The 13,419-nt window shown below is 39.7% G+C and overlaps 1 protein-coding gene across 1 annotated transcript; it reads right to left on the bottom strand.

Moving 5' to 3' along the window:
- Positions 1 to 10,874: 10,874 nt before the first annotated feature.
- Positions 10,875 to 11,989, bottom strand: LOC127231504 (prostate and testis expressed protein 13). Its single transcript, XM_051197073.1, has 4 exons — positions 11,938 to 11,989; positions 11,806 to 11,829; positions 11,356 to 11,496; positions 10,875 to 11,068 (listed from the first exon to the last, which is right to left on the bottom strand). The coding sequence occupies exons 1-4, from the start codon at positions 11,987 to 11,989 to the stop codon at positions 10,875 to 10,877; spliced, it is 411 nt and encodes a 136-aa protein (XP_051053030.1).
- Between the last annotated feature and the right edge of the window lie 1,430 nt (positions 11,990 to 13,419).

A 13,419-nucleotide genomic window follows, 5' to 3' on the forward strand; every position in this document is an offset into this window, starting at 1 on the left:
AGGGAGAGAAAGATGTGAGTGTGTTACAAGAAACTCACTGTCTGGGGCTGGAAGCATAGCATGGAGATGGGGGATTCAGCTAGCACACCCAAGACCTTGACTTTGAATCTCCCACTGAGCAAACTAATTTTACTTTTAGGTAGTGCATCTGAGCATAATACTTGCTCTGGTTGTTTTTTGGCCTAGGAGAAAAGGCTGTATCCTCCCATAACCTTAGGTTTTCATCCTTTGGATGCATGTTTTCAGTCTTCGGAGGAACAAAGATGTTTCGCTTTCTTTGGTTTGACTGTATGTCCTGAATGTTCTCATCTCTACCCACCTCTAAATGCTGCTGAGACTTGTAGTGCTTGCTTGTTTGAGTGACCTGGTCCCAATTCTTGCATGGTTAAGCATTTTGCCTCCCATCTTCTGCCCATCTGGATTTTATCATCAAAGTGTCCTCAGTTCAAGGCCCCAGGAAGTGGGTGTTCTGGTCCTAACAGTGTTTGCTGCATCCCAGGCTGTTTCTGGAACAATATCCTGAGGATCTACAAAGAAATCTAATACAACTGGACAAGTTCTCTGAGGGTAAGTAACAGAAATAGGAAGGGTCAACATGATAGATGGAGAAATAGGTCATGATTGTTGGCCAAGAATTCAATCATGCAAGTGCATCAGTTTTCCACAGACCTAGACATTTAATAAAATTTCAAAAACAGATTATTTAAAAAAACAAGTTTAGTTTTAAATTTCAAAACTGAAAAGTTGAAAAATAGTTTCTGTGTACCTTTAAACCGAGCTTTCCCAACAGTGTCATCTTCAATCACCATGATGCATTTTCTAAACCAGGAAACAGATATACAGTAGTGTTAGATGTAAACTTATTTGTGTTTTGTCAGTTTTGATATATACTAATTTTGGCATGAATCACTATGGAATGTTATTATAAGCATAATTTGTGTAAAATCCTCCAAAAGCAAGACACATGGTGTCCATCACTGCCAAGAAACTCTACTATGTTATAGCAAGCCCAACCTGGCTTACTTTTGAGCTCCATTCCCAATGATGGGGTTGTTTCCACTTAAAGCTTTAGTTTGGACCCATTTAAAAAATGTGTTGGGTTCAAATTATATCACAGGCTGATCCACACCTTGGTCCAAGAGACCAGTCACTCATCAGTTGATGTCTGCATCCAAATTGAGAGTATAACAAGTGGGCAAAGCAAATCGTGTTTCCTAGAGAGAAAAGATATAGATTACTAAGCAGCTAAACTTTCAATAGTCCAAGACACTGGGTACACTTGGCAGAACAGAGAATTTGAGCAGGCCAACAATACACATATGCTTGAATTAAGTCCAGTGCTGCCAGGCTACCAATCCCAGTATTTATTCACGAAATGCAAGGGAACAATTCTCTACAATTCTTTGCTCAACAAAGCCCAAATTTGCCTTTGTTACACATTGATCCAGGGTACTTGTAAAGGCTGTTTTGAAGCTCTATGCTATATAATATTCATTTTTTATTTTATTTTTTACTTATTATTTTACATGCCCATCCCAGTTCTCTCTCCCTCCCTCCCTTTTACCATCTGTGCCCCCTCACAAGCACCCTGACCACCCTCCCCTCCCATCCCCCCACCCCAATTCCACATGTAGAACAATGCCATCCAGGTGGGGTCATGTAGATCTGTCAGGTCATTTGAAATAGGGACTAGGATTTCTCTCCTGTCCCTAGGTTAGGGCAGTATCCCTCCATGGGGGATGTGTTTGCAAGGTCCTTTTATGCACCAGGAATACATCCTGGTTCCACTGTCTGAGGTCACTTAGACTGCTTAGTCCTTCTGGCTGAGACCCATATTCAGGGGGGCCTGAGTCAGTCCCATGCTGGCTTCCCAGCTATCAGTCTAGTGGCCATTAGCTCCTCCTTGTTCAGGTAAGCTGTCTCTATGTACTTCTACCGGATGGTCTTGTCCTCTCCATCTGCATCTGGGTTCTAGTTCGACTCAGTGTTTATGTATGGGTGTTTGATCCTGTTTTCAACAGGCATTAGATGAGGGCTCCAAGGATAAGTTAGTTGTTGACCTCACTATCCAGGAAGGGCATTTATGGTAGCCTTTCCATAGTTGTTCAAGTTGTTAGTTGGCGGCAGTCTTGTAGGTCTCTAGACCTTTCTTTAGGTTCAGTTTTTTCTTCAATCCTATAATGGCTCCCTCTTTTGTGTTCTCCCCTTCTCTCTCTCTCTCTTGCTCTCTCTCTCTCTTCTGTCTTCTATTCCTACTTAATCTTCCTAGTCGCATGTGCTTCCTCTCCTTCCCCTCTCTTTCTCCTACTTCTCTCTCCAGTCACTGCCCCCCCCCACTTCCTATGTGCTCTGGGGGACTTGCCCCTTCCCCCTTCTGTGAGGGATTTTATATGAATCTCTTAGAATACACCTTGTATCCCAGTTCCTCTGGTGCCTGCTGATCCTTTGCTCTAAGTCTAAAATCCATATATGAACGAGTACATACCATGTTCCTCTTTTTGTGACTGGGTTACCTCATTCAGGATGGTTTCTTCAACTGCGATCCACTTGCCTGCAAATTTCAAGATTCTATCATTTTTTTTTCAGCAGAGTAGTATTCCATTGTGTAGATGTGCCACATCTTCTTTATCCTTTCTTCAGTTGAGGGGCATTTAGGTTGCTTCCGGGTTCTTGCTATTACAAATAGTGCTGCTATGAACATAGTTGAACAGATGTCTTTGTTGCATGGATGTGAATCCTTTGGGTATATGCCTAAGAGGGGGATTGCTGGGTCCTGTGGTAAACTAATTCCCATTTTCCTGAGGAACTGCCATACTGATCTCCAAATTGGCTGTACGAGTTTGCCCTCCCACCAGTAGTGGGGGAGTGCTCCCCTTTCTCCATGTGCTCTCCAGCATGAGTCATCATTGGTGTTTCTAATTTTAGCCATTCTTGCAGGAGTAAGAGATGGTATCTCAAAGTTGTTTTGATTTGCATTTCCCATTAGCTAAGGATGTTGAGCACTTTCTTAAGTGTCTTTCAGCCTTTTTGATTTCCTCTATTGAGAATTCTTTCTTCAGTTCTGTACCCCATTTTTAATAGGGTTATTTGGTGTTTTGTTGACTAGAGTTTCTAGAGTTCTTTGTATATTTTGGAGATCAGCCCTTTGTCGGATATAGGATTGGTGAAAATCTTTTCCCAGTCTGTGGGCTGCCATTTGGTCTTGTCCACTCCACTGTGTCCTTTGCCTTACAGAAGCTTCTAAGTTTGGAGAGGTCCCATTTATTAATTGTTGCTCTCAGTGTCTGTGCCCCTAGAGTTATGTTCAGGAAGCGGTCTCCTATACCAATTTGTTCAAGGGTACCTCCTACTTTCTCTTCTAAGAGGTTCAGTGTGGCTGGATGGATGTTGAGGTCTTTGATCCATTTGGACTTGAGTTTTGTGCATGGCAACAGACATGTGTCTATCTGCAGTCTTTTACACACCCTCATCAAATTGTGCCAGCACCATTTGTTGAAGATGTTGTCCTTGCCCCATTGTATTCTTTTAGCTATTTCGTCGAAAATCAGGTGTTCATTGGCGTGTGGGTTGATATCAGGATTTTCAATTCGATTCCATTGGCCTACCTGTCTATTTTTGTACCAATACCAGGCTGTTTTCAGAACTATAGTAGTAGTTCTCTGTAGTAGAGCTTAAAGTCAGAGATAGAGATGCCTCCTGAAGTTCTTTTATTGTACAGGATTGTTTTGGCTATCCTGGGTCTTTTGTTTTTCCATATAAAGTTGGTTATTATCCTTTCAAGGTCACTGAAGAATTGTACTGGGATTTTAATGGGGATTGCATTGAATCTGTAGATTGCTTTTGGCAAGATTGCCATTTTTACTATGTTTATCCAAGAGCATAGGAGATCTTTCCATTTTCTGGTATCTTCTTTAATTTCTTTCTTTAGAGCCACAAAGTTCTTATTATATAGGTCTTTCACTTGTTTGGTAAGTGTTACCCCAAGATACTTTATGTTGTTTGTGGCTATTATAAAGGGTGATGTTTCTCTGATTTCTTTCTCAGCCTCTTTGACGTCTGAATAAAGTAGGGCTACTGACTTTTTTTGAGTTTATCTTATATCCTGCTAGTTTGCTGAAGGTGTTTATCAGCTGTAGGAGTTCCCTGGTAGAGTTTATTGGGTTGCTTATGTAAACTACCATATCATCTGCAAATAGAGACAGTTTGACTTCTTCCTTTCCAATTTGGATCCCCTTGATCTCCTTTTGTTGTCTTATAGCTTTAGCTAGAACTTCAAGTACGATATTGAAGAGGTATGGAGAAAGAGGGCAGCCTTGTCTTGTTCCTGATTTTAGAGGAATTGCCTTAAGCTTCTCTCCATTCAGTTTGATGTTGGCTGTTGGTTTGCTGTATATTGCTCTTATTATGTTTAGGTATGTTCCTGTTATCCTTGATCTCTCCAAGACATTTATCATGAAAGGGTGTTGAATTTTTCCAAAGGCTTTTTCAGCATCTAGGGAGATAATCATATGGTTTTTCTTTTTCAGTTTGTTTATATGGTGGATCACATTGATAGATTTTCGTATGTTAAACCATCGCTGCAATCCAGGGATGAAGCCTACTTGGTCATGGTGGATGATTTCTCTGATGTATTCTTGAATTCGGTTTGCCAGTATTTTATTGAGTATTTTTGCATCGATGTTCATCAGGGATATTGGTCTGTAGTTTTCTTTCTTAGTTGTGTCTTTGTGAGGCTTGCGTACCAAGGTTATTGTGGCCTTGTAAAAAGATTTTGGCAATAACCCTTTGTTTCTATTGTGTGGAACAATTTGAGGAGTAGTGGTATTGGTTCTTCCTTGAATGTCTGGTAGAATTCTGCACTGAAGCAATCTGGCCCTGGGCTTTTTTTTTTTTTTTTTTTTTTTTTTTTTTTTTTCTTTTTTTTGGAAGGCTTTCAATGACTGCTTCTATTTCATTGCTGGTTATAGGTCTATTTTAGTTGTTTGTCTGTTCTTGATTTAGTTTTGGTGATAGTTATCCAAAAATTTGTTCATTTCCTTTGAATTTTCAATTTTTGTGGAATACAGGTTTTCAAAGTGTGACCTGGAAATTGCCTGGATTTCCTCTGTGTCTGTTGTTATGTTCCCCTTTTCATTTCTAATTTTGTTAATTTGCATGTTCTCTCTGTGCATTTTCATTAGTTTGGATAAAGGTTTGTCTATCTTGTTGATTTTCTCAAAAAAACAACTCTTTGTTGCATTGATTTTTTTGTATCGTTTTCCTTGTTTCTACTTTGTTGATTTCAGCCCTCAAGTTGATTATTTCCTGGTGTCTGCTCTTCCAGGGTGAGTTCGCTTCTTTTTGTTCTAAGGCTTTCAATTATGCTGTTAATTCTCTAATGTGGCTATCCTCTGTTTTCTTCATTTGGGCACTTAGTGCAACATTGCTTTCAAACTGTCCCATAAGTTTGGGTATGTTGTGTCTTCATTCTTGTTGGATATTAGAAAGTCCTTAATTTCTTTCTTTATTTCTTCTTTGACCTAGGTGTGGTGCAATTGCACATTGTTCAGTTTCCATGAGTTTGCAGGTTTTTTGCTATTTGTGTTGTTGTTGAAATTTTAAAGCATGGTGGTCTGATAAGATACAGGGGACTATGCCAATTCTCTTGTTGTTGTTAAGGTTTGTTATACCACCTAGTATATGGTCGATTTTAGAGAAGGTTCCATGTGAAGCAGAGAAGAAGGAATATTCTTTTTTGTTTGGATGGAATGCTCTGTAGATGTCTGTTAAACCCAGTTGAGACATAACTTCTGTTAGTTCTTTTGTTTCTTTGTTGAGTTTCTGATTGGTGGTTCTGTCTAGTGGTGAGAGTGGTGTGTTGAAGTCTCCCACTATAAGTGTGTGAGGTTTTATGTGAGCTTTGAGTTTTAGTAGCATTTCTTTTACAAACGTGGGCGCCTTTATATTTGGTGCATAGATGTTCAGAACTGAGACTTTGTGTTGATGAATTTCTCCTGCGATGAATATGAAATGACCATCTTCATCTTTTTTTATTAATTTTGGTTTAGATATTAGGGTAGCAACACATGCTTGCTTCTTGGTTCCATTTGCTTGGAAGATCTTTTCCTAACCCTTTACCCTGAGGTAATGTCTATCTTTGAAGCTTAGATGTGTTTCTTGTATGCAGCAGAAGGATGGATTCTGTCTTCGTACCCATTCTGTTAGCCTGTGTCTTTTTATAGGTGAGTTAAGACCATTAATGTTGAGGGTGAGTAAGGACCATTGATTGCTGATGCTTGTTTGATTTAAATTTGTTATTGGCAGTGGTATTGTGAATATATTTGTCCTGCTTTACCCTTGGTTTCTGGTGTAGTTGGATTATCTGTTGCCTACATTTTTGTGGGTGTAGTTACCTTCCTTGGGTTGGAGTTTTCCTTCCAGAACTTTCTGTAGGGCTGGATTTGTAGATACGTATTGGGAAAAATCTGGTTTTGTCATTAAATATCTTGTTTTCTTTTGCTGGGTATAGTAGCCTTGGCTGACATCCATGTTCTCTTAATACTTGTAGAACATCTATCTATCCAGGACCTTCTGGCCTTGAGGGTTTCCATGGAGAAGTCAGGTGCTGTCCTAGTATCTGTGCTACTCTGGTTCTGTTTGTTGTACTCTGGTACTTAATTCAGTGGGTGTCTGCATGTTTCTCTTCTCACTTGTGTTACCTTGCTGCTCTCTTATACTTTCTGCTACTTATAACTTCAACTAACAATGGGACACATTATTATCCAAACGCCATGTTCTAGTTAACTTTGTCAATTTGAAACAGTCTACAGGCATCTGATATGAGAGCCTCAATTAAGGAATTGCCTAAATCACATTGCTCTGTGGACCTCTCTCTCTCTCTTTCCCTGGGGGAGGCTTGTCTTAATTATCCATATTGCATTAAGAGGACCCAGCCCACTGTGAGTGGTACCATTTCTAGTTAAGTGGTCCTGTATTGTTTAAGAAAGCTGTTAAGTGTCAGCTTGTAGATGAATTAGCAAGCAGTGTTTCTCACATTTCCTACCTTGAGTTCTTGTTATGACTCCCTCCGTGACAGACTGTGATCTGAAAGTGTAAGTGAGATTAAATCCTTTCCTAGCCTCAGTTGATTTGGTCAGAATGTTTTATCTCACCAATAGAAAGTTAACTAGAGCATGGTACTTCATGCTAACACTACATATTCTGTTAACTTCAGCTATAATAAAGCTCCTTTTCATTTTTTTGTTTTGTTTTGGTTTTTTTTTGTTGTTGTTGTTTGTTTGTTTCCATCAAAACTGGAGTAGCCAGTTTTGAACAAGACTTCAATCTCTAAAATCGCCTGGTTCAAACAAGAGACTTGATAAACAAGCTAACTCTACACTTGGATAAAGCACATTAGAGATGAACTCCTCTCCAAGTTACCAATAATATATTGGTGTCAAAATAAGAAATCAAAGCATTTCCCCTTTATGTCATTTAAAGAAGAGTGAGTTCAGATGTGAAATCTCTACTTCATGCTCCTTGTGTCTTCTGTTACCTGTCTTTTGTGAGTCTGAATCTGCGCCTGCTTAAACATTGTCTTGTGAATCTGTCCCTGTGTGTCTGCTCCTAGCAAAGGGCCTCCTTCTGTTACTATTGAACAGTGCAGACAGTGTCACATAGGAAAGAAAGGAGAGGTACTTCACAAGAGTTTTACATGTGAATAAATCACTGTCACCAATTGACACCAACTGATCCAGACAACAAATAGTACAAATACTTGTTTCAGATCATTAGCAAATAGGGAAGCTTGGGTTAACTCACCCCTACCCACAGAATTGATGAGTGAAAGTGCTGTGCCAGGAAGTCTCAGAGCTAGTCCAAAGGGAACCCTAATTCCCAGGACTTGATGAAGAAAAGGATGGAGGATACTCACAGATTTCTTCGTCTAAAGTTGGGATATCATTTTGAGCTAGAAATTTGAGTTTTCATATAGGAGCTTACCAATTCTGAGCCTACTCATGATAAAACCAATCCACAATGTGGACTAATGTCAAGACAGGTCCCTATTTGTATAGAAACACATAGACACAGCTTTGTTTTTACACCATGCATATGTCCACACACAAAGAAAGTTGTTATTGGGGAGAACTTTCAAAAAGTAGCCTGGAATGCACTGGGTGATATGAAGCTCTCCATGAGGAGGAGCTGGGTGAAACTAAGAAACATCTAATTTCATGACCCTGCAATGATATTTTAATTATTTCACCATCTCTTACAAGCTGGAGAACATGGGAAGCTAGTGTGATGAAAAGAAGAGGGGTCCCTAAACCAGTTGCAGCACCATTGAATAGCTAACCTTTGAATGCTCCACTTTATACAGGCCAAACCATCAAAATCTCCAACTTCGATTTATCACATTTACCACATGCCAGATTCCAATAATAGAGAACTCAAGGAAGCTGTTCTTATAAAACAAAACAAAACAACAATAACAAAAGCCTAAGATAGTTAAAGGAGTTCAGTCCTTTTAGGTATACATTAGTATAAGTTAGTTGGGGAATAAAACCCTCAAACAGATAAGCACGTGAAAGCAAAGAATGAGGAGACTACTTTCAAGGAAAAGGATGCAAGGCCCTGCACAAAGATTTGATTTTCTATATACTGGGTTCATAAGCACTGAAAAGATTAACAACATCCCACATCATACAAGGTTTAGGAAACCGGAGCACACAAACTATTAGTAAACGTAAACTGCTAAGTTGTGTTCATACAAATGAAGGTGATTTTAAACCACTCACTTCTCTCTTTAGAAACATACTTCTATTATTTAGAATTTATGACATGTATACAATATGTTTCGATTAAATCTACCCTCTAGTCCCTCTCCCCAACTTTTACCTGATTTTCCTCTCCACCCCCACATCTCCATCCTAACTTCAGTTATTCTTTTTATTTTTAAATCACGAGTACAGTTAATGATGTATGCATGTGTATCTGGACACCCACTAGAGAATGAACAACCTACCCAGATCCACATTCTTAAAGAAAAGTGATGTTTCCTTCCGCAGCAATCATCAGTTACAAATACTATCTCAGCTAAGGACAAGACTACACAAGTCCCTTCTCCATCCATAGTGGAAATCCAAATGTCGTGATGCAGGTCTCGTGAATGTACCACAACCACAATGAATTCAATCCCAACACCCACATGACAGCTCACAACCAACTGTCACTATAGTTCCAGATGATGTGGTGCCATTTCTGGTGTGTGTCATGCATATAAACTCACTTAGGCATATGCACATAAACATGAAATAGATGAATAACAGATAGATATTTTTCTAAAAGATAATCATTTGGAAAGCTGTTTATTAATATGTGTACAAACAACAAATAGAAGTAGATTCTCCTCCATGGCTTATGACTTACCCAATCATGGATTCTCAGCCAAGGTAATAGTACCAAGTATGTATTCCATCTGTCAGGATAGGTCTTAAATGTACCCAGAACATGATTGGCTACTACACAGCATTTAAAATTCTTGTACCAGTGGGCATATCTCTGTACCATATGGCATATCCAAATCAGTCTAATATAAGTGCTAAATTATGTTTACTAATTACAAGGGTTCTCTGTAATTCTTTCTTACATTTTCTGTTACAAAGCTGTATTGATAGATGAAACCGACCTCTTAGCATTGATTCACAAAATTCAAGATATTTAAATATTCTGAAAACTGGGTATCTCACCTCTCTCTCCGTGTGTGTGTGTATTTATTATTTTTTCTTATTTTTCATATCCATCCCAGTTCCCTCTCCCTCCCATGCCTCCTGACTCTCCTCCCATCTCACCCCCCCACACTCCATAAGGAGGGTGATGTCTTCCAGAAGGGATCATCAAAATCTGTCAAGTCATTTGGAGTAGGGACTAGGCCCTCTCTCCTGACTCTAGACTACGGGGGTAACCCTCCATGGAGAATGTGCTCCCAAAGTCTTTCCTGCACCAGGGATATATCCTGGTTTTACTGTCAGAGGTCCCTTAGACTGTCCAGGACTTCTAACCAAGACCCACATTCAGGGAGTCTGAGTTGATCCAATGCTGGATTTCCAGATACCAGTCTGGGGGTCCATGAGATCCCCCTTGTTTAGGTCAGATGTCTCTGTGGGTTTCTGTAGCCTGGTCTTGACCCCTTTTCTTATCCATATGCCTCTTAGGAAATGATTAGTTAGCTAACACTCAGCCAATTATTCTTCCTGAAATACTTGTGTTTGGCTATGAGAACTCAATAAAATGATTAGAAATATCATGGCCAGGAGTGGAGTAGTCAGGGGTAGCTATAGCCAAATGGATTCCCAAAAAAATGATGGCAGGCATTATGACTTCATCAAATACATTATTATTTGTTCTTAAGTTTAAGAAAGTCCTCTAACTTCACATTGCCTTTCCAGCTCTGAGTAACACAAACTCTTCCTCCACCGCAACCTCTACCCCAAATCATTCCTGCAAAAAATATGATTCCTTGGCCATGTTTCTTGATCCTCTGTAAGAGGCTCCAGCAGAAACAAACAAACAAAAAAAACAAAACAAAAAAAAAAAAACCAAGAAAAATCCCCTTTGCATTGTGTTTTTAATATAATATAAGCATCAGAAGCTGAGACTGAATGGAGACTGCCAGAAGGTAGGGAGCCAAAACTAGAAGAGTGACCAGAAGACAGAACTGAGGTTTGTGTGACCTGGGCTTTTCTTTCTTGTTAATTGAAACATGAACACTGATAAGACTGCAATTTGCATGGGAATATTTACAGGCATAGAAAGGAGTATGGGGATTGGTTTTTGTACATGTTAAGACTACAGAGACACAGGGTTTTATAATTTATTTAAGATTTACTTTATTGTCAGTCATTCACCTCTTTCTTCTCCCTCATATCCTCTAAATATAATGATGAGGTCTCTAAGGTGACAATGCCGTTATTACAGTAGCTCCTGTCATTACAGCAAAATGTTTCTCTCAGAAGGTCATGGAATACTTGAAACATTCCATGTGCACAGGATTTACAGGACAGTTTTGAGTAACGAAAAAGGTATAGCCCTAAAGAGAAGAAAAGCAAATGTCATTACCGTGCCTCCCTCCAGAACCTAGTCAGTTTTCCTAAGAATTACTTGGTCCCAAACTGTAGCTACATCTCATCTATTTATCTTTAGTCATAGTTGTCTTCCACCAAACAGATCCATGTTCTGGTGTGTGTCTTCAGAACTCGTGGGAAGGGGAGGGGAAAGGACGGGAGAGGAGGGTCAATCCCCCTTGGCACCTTAACTCCAGAAATTATGGGTGCTATCAAAGACATTTTTGTGTGTGTCTCCCAAAGATTAACTTACCTGTGAAACGGTTACTAAAATAAAAGTTTTCTGTGGTACAAGTCCTGTTGTACCGCAACAGGTCAAACTTCCAGCAACTTTTCATGCCACTGAGGCATTTGCTTCCATCAAAGCGATCACATAGGTTGCAAAATCTTATCACTAAAGGAAAGGGAAGTTTTAAAGGTTAAATCTATGGAAAACAACTAACTAATTTATAAAGGTAAGATTGTACAAAACCCATGAGAAGAAATTTAGCACTCTTGCCCAGCCCCCCCCCACTTGATTTTGTTAATGACAGCAGTGATCTCCTCTAAGAATTGTCCACCCTTCCACAAATCAAAACTAGAGAAAGAAGACTTTGGAGTAGTAAGCGTGGAGTGAACAGGGACAGCATGTAAAGAGCAAAAGCAGTCCTTCTCTTATGGTAGTATGATTCTTTCCAAGAAATGCAAACAAAATATACTCTACAGCTAAATGTCAGCACTCTGTCTCCTGTGAAGAGAAGAAAAATTCACCTTAAATCATCTCATAGCAACTCCATAGACAAATACAGTAACTTCTTACTCCTATACCCATTGTTGTCCTTTTTCCAGACCTTACCTGTGTCCATGAGGAGAACTATGGATATACTCAGCAGAAGCATGCGAGACATACTTAAGCCTCTTTCTGACAACAGGAGCTTCCAGCTATATTTATTCCCATTATTTGCCCTCAGGCATCTCACTATTATCAAAGAATCATAAATTTAAGGTCAAACCGACTGAATCTTCTCTATAAAGTTCCAAGAAGAGGGTACATACTGTCTGTGTTTATGTTCCTCCAACCACTTGGAACTCAGCCTACACAGACACCCTGTGTCATTTTATTAAATCAATCAGAAGATGCCCATTCACATTGAAACAGAATCTCTTGCCTCTTCATTTTGCTTGTGTTGATTTTTTAAAAACTGGATGAAACATGCCTTAGCTTTGCATCTACATGGCATCTTTCAGATATGATAAACCCAAGGTGACAAAGCATTTGTAAGTGACTTAGTCAGTCCTTTCAGAGAACACAAACTTTATGACTTGCCTGTGCATTCCATCTAGCAGGCCCTCAGTTCCTTGCAGAGTATGACAACGGGACCTGAGACTAACACTTCATCTGTGGTTTGACCATCTTCTCTCTGAGGGAGTAGAACAGTCTTGGGGAAAGAAATGAGATAGAAGGGAAGACGTTAGCCTTTCATGACCCTAATCCATTCATTTCTTTCTTCCCCCCCCCCAAGGAAGACAAAGACTATAATGATGACAGTGGCAGAGACTAACACTTGAAAGGAGGAATGAATGGACTGGTGTGTGGAAAGTAAATCAGTGAGAGTTCCAGGGATGCTACAGTTTCCTACCAGCCCCCATTTTAGTGCTAGCTCCCACCTTCTCAGCAAAGCCGCGAATATATAGATGAAAGATCACCACTCTCTGACCAACATTTTTCTGCCTTGCCTGCAGAGTGCCTAATTCAGTTTGTGATCCCATAGCTTTTCTTATTATGTTAATTTTGTATCTTCCCCCATCTAGATTCTGGTTTCACTTGTTGAAGTCTAGAATCATGTCCTGAACAGATCAGATCATCAGGGCTATGGCAGAAAGATAAATGGTACAACTGGATACAGGCAACCTGGGGGGTTGTCAGAATGGACCAAAGGTGTTCATACTGATGGACAGTCCCTAATTACAAGCTTACAGAATGAAATGCCTGATCTTAAGTTTGCAAATTATTGTCACTATAGAGCTGATAGACAGTAGAAATCACAGGTTTTTCTGTGGTAGGGAGAGAATAGATAGAAGACTCACTTATCTAAGAAGGTTCCCAAAGCCTGATTCATGTACCATCCAATGCAATCCCTCATGTCATGCTGGATAAGAAGGTACCCCACCACACACACACACAGTTAAAACAGAAGCCTGGGGGTTCTGCCCACCTATTCTGTGCCTCTATGACTCTAAAGGTGAAAGGAACTATTATAGATGTGCCCAATCTCAGAGGCAATTGTTAGGACTTTGGAACTTGGGTGATGGGGAAATACGTATTTAACAATTTCAT

This window comes from Phodopus roborovskii, unplaced genomic scaffold, assembly GCF_943737965.1.
Source record: "Phodopus roborovskii unplaced genomic scaffold, PHOROB, whole genome shotgun sequence".
In the NCBI taxonomy this organism is placed as follows: domain Eukaryota; kingdom Metazoa; phylum Chordata; class Mammalia; order Rodentia; family Cricetidae; genus Phodopus; species Phodopus roborovskii.